Below are 15,002 nucleotides of genomic sequence, written 5' to 3' on the forward strand. Positions count from 1 at the left end.
AGCATCTTAGACTAACGATGTACACTAACACACACTGTGCATCAGGTAGTCGGAGGTGGTGCAGCCATCTTTGGAGCGGCTCGGAGGGTCCCTTTAATGTTATTTACTGACAGATGTTGGCCGTGTGGAAGGACCTTTATAAGCTTCAGTGTTCTCTCTGCACAGGAAACATTCAAAACTGATAAAAAGAAGGCGGCCGAGATAGAAGAGAATAGATGGATTTATTCCACTCCGTACAGATCAGCCCAACACGAGAAATCAATACTTCTTAGCTGGGAATGCTGATGGATGCGACACGATACAGAACTAGATCCTATACTGCGGCCCGATGAACACGTACGACACAAGTACAACACGCCACAAGTCAGATGATCCGTCACGTCCGAATACAGAAGAGGCCACAAATACTGAGAAGCTTCACGGTTGGGGCGAATCACAGAGGAGACGGTACACGACACGTAGGAGAGCCGCCGCCGCAGACGTCACTTACACAGCGGCAGCGACTTCACCGTTCAGCAAGCCTTAATCTTATAAAAGCCCCTGAGAGAAGAATTGTAGGAAAACCTAAAAGAGCAATAAAAAGACCTCCGCAGCCACCGCTATAGAACATGCCAAGCGGAGGACGAAACCTACACAAATTACTGGTGCCTGCAAGTCACCAAACCCGTTGTTCTCTTTATATTTTGTGCTGCTTTAAGACTGAAGCCATCATGGAAGGATCACACACAGAAGTGTCCAGCGAGGTCCGAACCGAAAACCATTTCTGTAAGCCCCCCCATACGTACAGGACCCAGCCCGGGGATTGCCGCAACGACTGGGCCAGGTGGGACCTGGAATTGCAATGCTTCCCATAGTACAATATGGAGGCCTTGGACGCCACGAGCGATGGTTCCCACAGCGGTTGCAGCGCTCAGGCCGGGCTGTGGACACGGATCTAGATGAATGTAGCTAGAGAAAGTAGTTACAATACCATGGAGATTATTATTTTTTTCTCTTTTACACAGTCAACTGGTAGGAAAAAAGTGAACTCCTCCTTTAAAAAAGGGTTTTCCATTAAAAATAGTGTCCAACTGCCGGACCCCAGGGGTCCTGAGACCAGCATACCAGAAGGGCCATGGAAGTGAAGTGTCAACAGCTGTGAGCAGCACCACATCATTCACTTCTATGGGACGGAGGGGGATTGCCCACACATTGACCTCCCTTCCTCTTACAGAAGTGAATGAAGCGCCGGCCACCCGTGTGCATCACCTCTCCATTCACATGGGGCGTTCGGGTGCAGAGGGAGCTGGGGGGTCTCGGGTCTTTAATTGGAAAATCCCTCTGGGCACTTTCACACATGCAGAATTATTCTACAGAGGTACAAAATATCCTTTAGCTTTACCTGCTGCACATTTCCCCTCCGTAAGACGCCGGTCTACATGCGGATCTGGGTGCAGAATTTTCTGCATCTTGTTGCCTAATTCCATAAGTGTGAAGGGTCCCTTTAAGTACAACACTGATGGTTTCCCAATACTCACACTGCATGCGGAGGCCGTTCAGCGAGCACCGAGTAACCACGGCAACCTACAGCGATCACTGACATTAGCAGTTCGCAGCAATATAGAAAAAGGGAAGATTTTTTCATAATTAAATTTGTTTTTTGCTCAATAAAAAATTTAAAACCCAGACGTCCTTAAAAAAAGGAGAGAAGATTCAGTTGCACACGACCCCCCCCCCCCCCCTCCCCCGCGGGGGTACACTGCTGCCTGCAGTCGGAGGCCGTGGAACAGACAATTATAAAACACCACGTGGCACAGATTTGTAGGTTTAGTAGCGAGATGGGCGCCAGCGAGACTCCGCCCTCTGATGACTGCGGTCCTCGTGACCCCCCCTGTAGTACGCATCTTTGCTGCTATGGTGGCCATCGTTCTGGTAGGGATGAGAGGCTTGGCGGCTCATTTTCCGGTGGCTGTGGGAGGAATCATAACGCGCTGCGGAGTGGGAGGAGCTTTGATTATATGGACTGTAATAAGGAGTGTAATTCGACGTGGAGGAAGAAGCGTGGGAGATCATGTCCGCGCCCGAGCCGTGAGAAGATCCTTGGCGGTAAAAGTTATTCATCTGCAAAGAGAGAAAAAAACAAACACTTAGGCCGGCTTCACACGACGAGCGCGATGGCGGACCGAGGAACCTGGCTGATGCCGCGCTCTCCAGCGTGGCTTTTGCTTTTACATGGGGGATGGGAGGAGTTTTCCTTTGAAAACCGCCCCCATCACTTCTGGGAAGCAGCGCACCGCCGGCTCTCAGCCGCAGAGGATCGCCGAGCGTTCTCCATTGTTTTCAATGTGAATCCTCACATCGCTCGGCGCGTTTTCCTGTCCCATTGAAAACAAACACTTAAAGCTAGGACATGTCGCGATGCGAGGGGTATAAGACGCCATTCAAAGGAACGGGGATCGTATTTGTGCGGCTCGCAACGCAGAAGTCTTGCGCGGTATTCACGCGGCCTTAATAAGGTGCCTCTAGCTGGGATAACGAGTCTGGCACACATTCCATACAGCCAACGCAAGGAAAGAGATGCAAGGGGAGAAACCGGCTGCTGCGCAAGAGTTAGATCCGCCCGCGCCACACGGACCGCATCAGTCAATGGCAACAGCTATATCCGCCCCCAGCAACAAAAACCAAAACACCCTGCCCAACCGCGGCAAATGCAGATTAGAGAGGTTGGCGCGGATGCTCCAAGAATTGGGGAGGTTTCACACGGACTCGCCGCACGTCAGATAGGGGCGGAAATGACTTTTTTTTTTTCTAACTTTGCGTTTTGAAAGAAAAAGGTGAATTGCATGTTGTTGGAGTGGAAGCGCATCAGGAAAACCCCTTCTGCATGCGGTACAAGAGCCAATACTCCCCGGGGTTCGCAGGACGTCGCAGGCACCGTAGCCAATAACAGAGCTCCGTGATGGATCGCTGAGCTCCGTCATTGGCTGCAGCACCTGTGACATCCCATGAACATGACATCAGAGGGGGGCCGGCGCAGCAGGATGCTACACGACTATTGGTTAGGATAGTGCATGGGGAATGGATTCTACCGACGAGCTCTAACTCAACCCGGATCAATAGTGCGGCATCAGTCCAGGCCTTAGTTTAAAGTGCAGACAAAAAGTCACTGCCCGTCCAGGGGGATTCCAGAGCTCGCCGAGATCTAGGAAATATTGGCGACAGGGTTACTATTCACTGTGGCATACGAGGGGTTACACTGCCAGGCCCCGAGGTTTCTCCATTTCTGGCTGTTAGAGCAGGAGCCCCGCTGTCAGCCGAGCCACCGCCTTATAAAGATGGTCCCACAGTAAAAGGGCGTATTGTGGTCACTCAGGGGTTAAGATGTCAGAACGTCTGCAGGCGCTATAGATTTCGGATTACGCACCATTGCTTGTCTCTGCAGGCTGTCTGGAGAGGAGTAGGACCGCTGATAGCTCGGAACCGGCGGCGAGAGATCGTGCCTCATGTCAGGACTGTAGTCGTATCTGTAAAGGGGAGAAGAAGACAATTAGACCCGGCTCACCTCCGTACTCCACACCGCTCATTAGGCCATCAGGCAACGGCCGCCCAGACTGCCCATAGGAGATCAAGACGTCAGAGACACAGCGGCCGGCTAGGACACACTCCCTGAACGGACACCATGCGATCACTAATGGCGGCCGGCCTCTTTTTTTTTAAAATGATAAGTCTTCGGTTCAGATACACTTAGAGGGATTGTCCAATTGGAAGCTACTGATGGCCTCCCTGCAATCCCTTTAACTCCTCCCCCCATATGACATAAGGGTACGTCATGGCAGGGTGGTACTGGACGGACCCTTATGTCATAGGAGATCTTGCCCTATTCAGCAGCCGGCTGTCAGTGATAGCCGGCCTCCCGCTGTTAACCCCTTCCCTGCTGCGATCTATGTAGCGATACTCCTCCCCACACCAGCAGTCCATGTGAGCTTCATAAGGGCTCCGGCACGCTGGCGGTTTTCTCACACGGTTGTCAGTGGGACACATGGCAGGTCGGCGCTCTGGGATGTTTGTGTGATGAGTTTTTAACATTAGAAAGTCCCATTGACAATCGCGTGAAAAAAACGCGCAAGAAAACCGCCAGCGTGCCGGAGCCCCGAGGGTGGGCTACAAAAGGCAAGTAAAGCAGCTGCGTTTGTTACTCGTCGGTATGAAAACGGAGACGCTTTAACGGTTAGCGTGAAACAACCAAACGCGGCCGTCACACTGATCATGGCTGAGGGTCGGGGGAAGAGAGCGCCAAGTTGGCACAGGGAGCCTTATACAGGCCATGCAATGCAGGCGCTCCTCCCTCCATTACAATTCTCTACAGGGGGATCAGCGGTGACCGGACTACGGAACCGCCGCGCGCCCCCGAAGGCCGGACTGCGGAACCGCCGCGCGCCCCCGAAGGCCGGACTGCGGAACCGCCGCGCGCCCCCGAAGGCCGGACTGCGGAACCGCCGCGCGCCCCCGAAGGCCGGACTGCGGAACCGCCGCGCGCCCCCGAAGGCCGGACTGCGGAAACGCCGCGCGCCCCCGAAGGCCGGACTGCGGAAACGCCGCGCGCCCCCGAAGGCCGGACTGCGGAAACGCCGCGCGCCCCCGAAGGCCGGACTGCGGAAACGCCGCGCGCCCCCGAAGGCCGGACTGCGGAAACGCCGCGCGCCCCCGAAGGCCGGACTGCGGAAACGCCGCGCGCCCCCGAAGGCCGGACTGCGGAAACGCCGCGCGCCCCCGAAGGCCGGACTGCGGAAACGCCGCGCGCCCCCGAAGGCCGGACTGCGGAAACGCCGCGCGCCCCAGAAGGCCGGACTGCGGAAACGCCGCGCGCCCCAGAAGGCCGGACTGCGGAAACGCCGCGCGCCCCAGAAGGCCGGACTGCGGAAACGCCGCGCGCCCCAGAAGGCCGGACTGCGGAAACGCCGCGCGCCCCAGAAGGCCGGACTGCGGAAACGCCGCGCGCCCCAGAAGGCCGGACTGCGGAAACGCCGCGCGCCCCAGAAGGCCGGACTGCGGAAACGCCGCGCGCCCCAGAAGGCCGGACTACTCTGCAGTCAGCGCCGTGCGACTACTGGACTAACAGCAGCGAGTTTCATCTCACCTGTTCCCGTTTGAGGACGGACCATTTCCCGAGAAGCCGGCGTTTCCCAGCGGAGAGGACGCCGCGCTATTTGTATCTTGAGAGGCGTGACTGCTTCCTGCCAACAGAAGGGAAGATTAGTAACAAAGCAGGAAACGCCCACCCCAATTCACCTGCATTGCAAAACAGTCTTCTGGAGAAAAGCCATCGAAACGTGTAACAGGCGGGCGAGGAACCGAGAAAACCGCTCAACACAGATCTGCAACGTCACCCCGATATCCGCCACAACCTCCAGCATGTCCGCTACGTGCGAACATACATGGCCCGACCACACGGCGTCATGTATGGAGTGAAGGAGTGTCGCGGTCCGACCACAGATCTCCAGAGCTGAACTCAGAGCATCGTACATGCATAGGACATTTGGAGAGCCGCGGTCAGGCCGGCGCAGGCCGCTTCACGCCATACATGACACCCCGGTGGTGCAGGGGCGCGTGTGGTCACAAAAACTCAAATCTAGGGTCTCACTCACTTCTTGAAGGTATTTTAGCATTAGATACTAATTTTACAAAATGTACATAAAGTACCGGATGGGGACAACAGGCTGATCGGTGGGGGGCTCATGGGACCCCCGAGATAGAAGAGGTTCTGAGCGAGACCCCCACCGGTCAGCACGTCATCCTGGGGGATGTCCCATGGACAGGCCATAACTCCCAGTCTTGGCACGGCCCCTTTAAGTTCATGTTTACACATTCAGGCTTTAATCAGGATTTAGGACTAAATTACACATGAAAGACCCCGATAAGGAAGCGTTCCCACGGGGGGCTTATGTGGCTGAAACCAACCCCAACCAGAAGCATCCGCCCCATCAGTGACACGGACACCTCCATGGGTCAAGTCACAAATTCAGCGAGCAAGAGGGGCTCGAGGCCAGCTGGGACTTGTGTAGATCCGGCCACCCCTCCCCCGCTCCGCAAGAAGCTGTCGTTTGCTTTATGACCATTACAAGAAATTCTCACCGCTCTTAAGGGGGCGCACCGCAGGTCACATGACATCGCGCCCGTGCGAAGGCAGCCCTCGGGGTCTGAGCACACGGCGGAGACAATCTGCGACAAAACCCATATGCAGATCTGGCCCACAGATCTCACCCGCTGCAGTGACGGAGGCCGGCGGCGTCACTCCACCGCGGATCTGGTCCTGCCGCAAGCGGACAGTATTTAAGACCCCATTGATTACGTTGTGCAGCGCCCCCCGGGGGAAATCAGCAGCCGATCCGTGATGCGTAACCCCCCCAATACTTACAGGGAATCCCCGCTCACCTGATCGGTACTGGATCTTCAGGGGTCGGCCGAAGAGCTTGATCCCGTTCAGCAGATTCATCCCGTAGGGAACAGATTCTTCATGCTTGAAGTTCACAAAAGCAAATAACTTGGGGTTCCCATCTTTGTCTTTGGGGATTTTAACGTTCAGCGCAGGACCGGCCTGGAAAGACAAAGCGTGCGGTGACATCACAACATCATGACATCAGAGGTCGGCGCAAAATACTAATGCTGGGCTGCAGATAAGACTTCAGCGGCTCACTGAGGAAAGCGCTAAGAACTCCTCCACCCCACAGATCCTCCTTCCAGAGCGAGCCGCTCCCTACAGAACAACTTACCATACAGGTGGAAGGACTCGGCTCCTGCGAACTGGAGGCCGACCCGTACTTACTATATAGATCCCGGGCGCCAGTAGTCACTACAGCATATAGCGGCCCCAGAAGTAGTTGTAACCAGCAGCCCCTACTTACTATATACATCCCGGGCGCCAGTAGTCATTATAGCATATAGCGGCCCCAGAAGTAGTTGTAACCAGCAGCTCCTACTTACTATATAGATCCCGGGCGCCAGTAGTCACTACAGCATATAGCGGCCCCAGAAGTAGTTGTAACCAGCAGCCCCTACTTACTATATAGACCCGGGCGCCAGTAGTCACTACAGCATATAGCGGCCCCAGAAGTAGTTGTAACCAGCAGCTCCTACTTACTATATAGATGCCGGGCGCCAGTAATCACTACAGCATATAGCGGCCCCAGAAGTAGTTGTAGCTAGCAGCCCCTACTTACTATATAGATCCGGGGCACCAGTAGTCACTACAGCATATAGCGGCCCCAGAAGTAGTTGTAACCAGCAGCCCCTACTTACTATATAGACCCGGGCGCCAGTAGTCACTACAGCATATAGCGGCCCCAGAAGTAGTTGTAACCAGCAGCTCCTACTTACTATATAGATCCCGGGCGCCAGTAATCACTACAGCATATAGCGGCCCCAGAAGTAGTTGTAACCAGCAGCCCCTACTTACTATATAGATCCGGGGCACCAGTAGTCACTACAGCATATAGCGGCCCCAGAAGTAGTTGTAACCAGCAGCCCCTACTTACTATATAGATCCCGGGCGCCAGTAATCACTACAGCATATAGCGCCCCAGAAGTAGTTGTAGCTAGCAGCCCCTACTTACTATATAGATCCGGGGCACCAGTAGTCACTACAGCATATAGCGGCCCCAGAAGTAGTTGTAACCAGCAGCCCCTACTTACTATATAGACCCGGGCGCCAGTAGTCACTACAGCATATAGCGGCCCCAGAAGTAGTTGTAACCAGCAGCCCCTACTTACTATATAGACCCGGGGCGCCAGTAATCACTACAGCATATAGCGGCCCCAGAAGTAGTTGTAGCTAGCAGCCCCTACTTACTATATAGATCCGGGGCGCCAGTATTCACTACAGCATATAGCGGCCCCAGAAGTAGTTGTAGCTAGCAGCCCCTACTTACTATATAGATCCGGGGCGCCAGTAGTCACTACAGCATATAGCGGCCCCAGAAGTAGTTGTAACCAGCAGCCCCTACTTACTATATAGATCCCGGGCGCCAGTAGTCACTACAGCATATAGCGGTCCGGAAGTAGTTGTAACCAGCAGCCCCTACTTACTATATAGACCCGGGGCGCCAGTAGTCACTACAGCATATAGCGGCCCCAGAAGTAGTTGTAACCAGCAGCCCCTACTTACTATATAGACCCGGGGCGCCAGTAGTCACTACAGCATATAGCGGCCCCAGAAGTAGTCGTAACCAGCAGCCCCTACTTACTATATAGATCCCGGGCGCCAGTAGTCACTACAGCATATAGCGGCCCCAGAAGTAGTTGTAACCAGCAGCCCCTACTTACTATATAGATCCCGGGCGCCAGTAGTCACTACAGCATATAGCGGCCCCAGAAGTAGTTGTAACCAGCAGCCCCTACTTACTATATAGATCCCGGGGCGCCAGTAGTCACTACAGCATATAGCGGCCCCAGAAGTAGTTGTAACCAGCAGCTCCTACTTACTATATAGACCCGGGGCGCCAGTAGTCACTACAGCATATAGCGGCCCCAGAAGTAGTTGTAACCAGCAGCCCCTACTTACTATATAGATCCGGGGCGCCAGTATTCACTACAGCATATAGCGGCCCCAGAAGTAGTTGTAGCTAGCAGCCCCTACTTACTATATAGATCCGGGGCGCCAGTAGTCACTACAGCATATAGCGGCCCCAGAAGTAGTTGTAACCAGCAGCCCCTACTTACTATATAGATCCCGGGCGCCAGTAGTCACTACAGCATATAGCGGTCCGGAAGTAGTTGTAACCAGCAGCCCCTACTTACTATATAGACCCGGGGCGCCAGTAGTCACTACAGCATATAGCGGCCCCAGAAGTAGTTGTAACCAGCAGCCCCTACTTACTATATAGACCCGGGGCGCCAGTAGTCACTACAGCATATAGCGGCCCCAGAAGTAGTCGTAACCAGCAGCCCCTACTTACTATATAGATCCCGGGCGCCAGTAGTCACTACAGCATATAGCGGCCCCAGAAGTAGTTGTAACCAGCAGCCCCTACTTACTATATAGATCCCGGGCGCCAGTAGTCACTACAGCATATAGCGGCCCCAGAAGTAGTTGTAACCAGCAGCCCCTACTTACTATATAGATCCCGGGGCGCCAGTAGTCACTACAGCATATAGCGGCCCCAGAAGTAGTTGTAACCAGCAGCTTCTACTTACTATATAGACCCGGGGCGCCAGTAGTCACTACAGCATATAGCGGCCCCAGAAGTAGTTGTAACCAGCAGCCCCTACTTACTATATAGATCCTGGGCGCCAGTAGTCACTACAGCATATAGCGGCCCCAGAAGTAGTTGTAACCAGCAGCTCCTACTTACTATATAGATCCCGGGCGCCAGTAGTCACTACAGCATATAGCGGCCCCAGAAGTAGTTGTAACCAGCAGCTCCTACTTACTATATAGACCCGGGGCACCAGTAGTCACTACAGCATATAGCGGGCCCAGAAGTAGTTGTAACCAGCAGCCCCTACTTACTATATAGATCCCGGGCGCCAGTAGTCACTACAGCATATAGCGGCCCCAGAAGTAGTTGTAACCAGCAGCCCCTACTTACTATATAGACCCGGGGCGCCAGTAGTCACTACAGCATATAGCAGCCCCAGAAGTAGTTGTAACCAGCAGCCCCTACTTACTATATAGATCCCGGGCGCCAGTAGTCACTACAGCATATAGCGGCCCCAGAAGTAGTTGTAACCAGCAGCCCCTACTTACTATATAGACCCGGGCGCCAGTAGTCACTACAGCATATAGCGGCCCCAGAAGTAGTTGTAACCAGCAGCTCCTACTTACTATATAGACCCGGGGCACCAGTAGTCACTACAGCATATAGCGGCCCCAGAAGTAGTTGTAACCAGCAGCTCCTACTTACTATATAGATCCCGGGCGCCAGTAGTTATTATAGCATATAGCGGCCCCAGAAGTAGTTGTAACCAGCAGCTCCTACTTACTATATAGATCCCGGGCGCCAGTAGTCATAGCATATAGCGGCCCCAGAAGTAGTTGTAGCCAGCAGCTCCTACTTACTATATAGATCCCGGGCGCCAGTAGTCACTACAGCATATAGCGGCCCCAGAAGTAGTTGTAACCAGCAGCCCCTACTTACTATATACATCCCGGGCGCCAGTAGTCATTATAGCATATAGCGGCCCCAGAAGTAGTTGTAACCAGCAGCCCCTACTTACTATATAGATCCCGGGCGCCAGTAGTCACTACAGCATATAGCGGCCCCAGAAGTAGTTGTAACCAGCAGCTCCTACTTACTATATAGATCCCGGGCGCCAGTAGTCACTACAGCATATAGCGGCCCCAGAAGTAGTTGTAACCAGCAGCTCCTACTTACTATATAGATCCCGGGCGCCAGTAGTCACTACAGCATATAGCGGCCCCAGAAGTAGTTGTAACCAGCAGCCCCTACTTACTATATAGATCCCGGGCGCCAGTAGTCACTACAGCATATAGCGGCCCCAGAAGTAGTTGTAACCAGCAGCTCCTACTTACTATATAGACCCGGGGCACCAGTAGTCACTACAGCATATAGCGGGCCCAGAAGTAGTTGTAACCAGCAGCCCCTACTTACTATATAGATCCCGGGCGCCAGTAGTCACTACAGCATATAGCGGCCCCAGAAGTAGTTGTAACCAGCAGCCCCTACTTACTATATAGACCCGGGGCGCCAGTAGTCACTACAGCATATAGCGGCCCCAGAAGTAGTTGTAACCAGCAGCCCCTACTTACTATATAGATCCCGGGCGCCAGTAGTCACTACAGCATATAGCGGCCCCAGAAGTAGTTGTAACCAGCAGCCCCTACTTACTATATAGACCCGGGGCGCCAGTAGTCACTACAGCATATAGCGGCCCCAGAAGTAGTTGTAACCAGCAGCCCCTACTTACTATATAGATCCCGGGCGCCAGTAGTCACTACAGCATATAGCGGCCCCAGAAGTAGTTGTAACCAGCAGCTCCTACTTACTATATAGACCCGGTGCACCAGTAGTCACTACAGCATATAGCGGCCCCAGAAGTAGCTGTAACCAGCAGCTCCTACTTACTATATAGATCCCGGGCGCCAGTAGTTATTATAGCATATAGCGGCCCCAGAAGTAGTTGTAACCAGCAGCCCCTACTTACTATATAGATCCCGGGCGCCAGTAGTCATTATAGCATATAGCGGCCCCAGAAGTAGTTGTAGCCAGCAGCTCCTACTTACTATATAGAACCCGGGCGCCAGTAGTCACTACAGCATATAGCGGCCCCAGAAGTAGTTGTAACCAGCAACCCCTACTTACTATATACATCCCGGGCGCCAGTAGTCATTATAGCATATAGCGGCCCCAGAAGTAGTTGTAACCAGCAGCCCCTACTTACTATATAGATCCCGGGCGCCAGTAGTCACTACAGCATATAGCGGCCCCAGAAGTAGTTGTAACCAGCAGCTCCTACTTACTATATAGATCCCGGGCGCCAGTAGTCACTACAGCATATAGCGGCCCCAGAAGTAGTTGTAACCAGCAGCTCCTACTTACTATATAGATCCCGGGCGCCAGTAGTCACTACAGCATATAGCGGCCCCAGAAGTAGTTGTAACCAGCAGCTCCTACTTACTATATAGATCCCGGGCGCCAGTAGTCACTACAGCATATAGCGGCCCCAGAAGTAGTTGTAACCAGCAGCTCCTACTTACTATATAGATCCCGGGCGCCAGTAGTCACTACAGCATATAGCGGCCCCAGAAGTAGTTGTAACCAGCAGCTCCTACTTACTATATAGACCCGGGGCACCAGTAGTCACTACAGCATATAGCGGGCCCAGAAGTAGTTGTAACCAGCAGCCCCTACTTACTATATAGATCCCGGGCGCCAGTAGTCACTACAGCATATAGCGGCCCCAGAAGTAGTTGTAACCAGCAGCCCCTACTTACTATATAGACCCGGGGCGCCAGTAGTCACTACAGCATATAGCGGCCCCAGAAGTAGTTGTAACCAGCAGCCCCTACTTACTATATAGATCCCGGGCGCCAGTAGTCACTACAGCATATAGCGGCCCCAGAAGTAGTTGTAACCAGCAGCTCCTACTTACTATATAGACCCGGGGCACCAGTAGTCACTACAGCATATAGCGGCCCCAGAAGTAGTTGTAACCAGCAGCTCCTACTTACTATATAGATCCCGGGCGCCAGTAGTCATTATAGCATATAGCGGCCCCAGAAGTAGTTGTAGCCAGCAGCTCCTACTTACTATATAGATCCCGGGCGCCAGTAGTCACTACAGCATATAGCGGCCCCAGAAGTAGTTGTAACCAGCAGCCCCTACTTACTATATAGATCCCGGGCGCCAGTAGTCACTACAGCATATAGCGGCCCCAGAAGTAGTTGTAACCAGCAGCCCCTACTTACTATATAGACCCGGGGCACCAGTAGTCACTACAGCATATAGCGGCCCCAGAAGTAGTTGTAACCAGCAGCTCCTACTTACTATATAGATCCCGGGCGCCAGTAGTCATTATAGCATATAGCGGCCCCAGAAGTAGTTGTAGCCAGCAGCTCCTACTTACTATATAGATCCCGGGCGCCAGTAGTCACTACAGCATATAGCGGCCCCAGAAGTAGTTGTAACCAGCAGCCCCTACTTACTATATACATCCCGGGCGCCAGTAGTCATTATAGCATATAGCGGCCCCAGAAGTAGTTGTAACCAGCAGCCCCTACTTACTATATAGATCCCGGGCGCCAGTAGTCACTACAGCATATAGCGGCCCCAGAAGTAGTTGTAACCAGCAGCTCCTACTTACTATATAGATCCCGGGCGCCAGTAGTCACTACAGCATATAGCGGCCCCAGAAGTAGTTGTAACCAGCAGCCCCTACTTACTATATAGATCCCGGGCGCCAGTAGTCACTACAGCATATAGCGGCCCCAGAAGTAGTTGTAACCAGCAGCCCCTGCTTAGTATATACATCCCGGGCGCCAGTAGTCACTACAGCATATAGCGGCCCCAGAAGTAGTTGTAACCAGCAGCTCCTACTTACTATATACATCCCGGGCGCCAGTAGTCACTACAGCATATAGCGGCCCCAGAAGTAGTTGTAACCAGCAGCCCCTACTTACTATATAGATCCGGGGCGCCAGTAGTCACTACAGCATATAGCGGCCCCAGAAGTAGTTGTAACCAGCAGCCCCTACTTAGTATATACATCCCGGGCACCAGTAGTCACTACAGCATATAGCGGCCCCAGAAGTAGTTGTAACCAGCAGCCCCTACTTACTATATAGACCCGGGGCGCCAGTAGTCATTATAGCATATAGCGGCCCCAGAAGTAGTTGTAACCAGCAGCCCCTACTTACTATATACATCCCGGGCGCCAGTAGTCACTACAGCATATAGCGGCCCCAGAAGTAGTTGTAACCAGCAGCCCCTACTTACTATATACATCCCGGGCGCCAGTAGTCACTACAGCATATAGCGGCCCCAGAAGTAGTTGTAACCAGCAGCTCCTACTTCCCAGGGTAGATCCTGCGCCGCACCCAAGGCCGTCTCTGAGCCCCCCGGGGCCCCCAGCATAGAAAGCCCCACCGCTTAATACTGATGCTTGTAGATGCCCCACAGGAGGCGCCCTCCCAGCACTCGGGGTAGTGCCGCGGCCGCAGCTCCCTTCTGTGATGCTAATAACGGATGGCAACTAGAGACGAGCGGGCGCGTTAGGGGGAATCACTGGAGTAAAAGATTGGGGGGCCCGCGGGAGTGAGAGATCCCCCCGCCGGCCCCCTGCTCACTCCCGCCGGCCCCCGGATCTTCTCAGGTACTCCACAATGGGGGCACTCGCTGGGTAATGTCCCGTCGGCTCGCTCAGCTCTAGCGGTAACCCTTTAAATGCCACCATCCATCCTGGCAGCAGAGTGTTAATGCCCCCACGGTTCCATTCGGCGGTCGGCCGCCCGGCTCTTCTGCTCCCAGGGGCCCCACATTAGGACGGGCGTCGGGCCTACAGGCAGGAAGTACTGCAGTGTAGAGCACAGAGTACTGCTCCAGGGCATGCTCAGCGCAGCATGAGACCCCCCACAGGGACACGTGACCCGTCTTCCACCAGCAGAGAGACCCCCGATCGGTGGAGACCCTGGAGTTGTGGTACAAGCACCTTTAAACACGTGACCAACCCCCCATCCCTCTAAAAGGTCTGCCAGCCAAAGTGCGAGCCGGAGAGCAGCGCCACCGCGTGGACAGAGAGGAGCCCGCGCCACATCGACCCGGTACCCGCCAAGAACAGAGCGGCACGAGGCCGCGGAGAGGCGCCCGCTCACCTGCAGGAACAGCTCGAACAGCAGCTCCTCGGTCGCCCGTGGGTCCAGATTGCCTACAAACAAGGTCCTGTCCGCATCCGCCGCCCCCATCTTCATCCGCCGCTGACGAGACTACTGAGCGACGGCGCCCAGAAACACCTCACTACACCAGCCGACCGGTGGGAGGGGCCTCAGGGCAATCACGGCGTGTGAGTGGAGGAGAGCGTATGACGTGCAGCTATCGGCACTGCAGTCACTAGGCAACTGAAAAGAGGAGGGGTGAATCACAGCGACCAATCAAGATGCTTCTTTCGTTTTCTGAAGGACCTGATTGGCTGTTGTGTGGTTGCTCCTTTTAGCCTTGCGGTTGGCGGTGGAGAGCGCGCAGTGTGAGGCCGAGTCACGTGGCTCATCTCCGGAAGCGGAGTCACGTGGCTCATCTCCGGCAGGCATATTAGCACTAACTGCTTAGGTTAAGCAGCGCTGCTGATTAGATCCACCTGATTGGCTCTTCGGCACCACGTGACTACACAGCGTGCACGCGCATTGCCTTCAGCAGACGTGGACTACACAATACACTTAAAGGGGTTGTCCCGCGCCGAAATGTTTTTTTTTTTTTTTTCAATAGCCCCCCCGTTCGGCGCGAGACAAACCCGATGCATGGGTTTAAAAAAAAAAAAACCCGGATAGTACTTACCCGAATCCCCGCGCTCCGGTG

At 54.1% G+C, this 15,002-nt stretch overlaps 1 protein-coding gene across 1 annotated transcript; it reads right to left on the reverse strand.

Annotated features, from left to right (window-relative positions):
- Nucleotides 1-202: 202 nt before the first annotated feature.
- Nucleotides 203-14,475, reverse strand: RBM7 (RNA binding motif protein 7). The gene is made up of 5 exons (XM_066606049.1): nt 14,306-14,475; nt 6,412-6,574; nt 5,117-5,213; nt 3,404-3,503; nt 203-2,100 (listed from the first exon to the last, which is right to left on the reverse strand). Exons 1-5 carry the CDS (start codon nt 14,399-14,401, stop codon nt 1,807-1,809), a joined length of 750 nt encoding a protein of 249 aa, XP_066462146.1. The 5' UTR covers nt 14,402-14,475; the 3' UTR covers nt 203-1,806.
- Nucleotides 14,476-15,002: the final 527 nt, after the last annotated feature.

This window comes from Eleutherodactylus coqui, chromosome 6, assembly GCF_035609145.1.
Source record: "Eleutherodactylus coqui strain aEleCoq1 chromosome 6, aEleCoq1.hap1, whole genome shotgun sequence".
Classification (NCBI taxonomy): domain Eukaryota; kingdom Metazoa; phylum Chordata; class Amphibia; order Anura; family Eleutherodactylidae; genus Eleutherodactylus; species Eleutherodactylus coqui.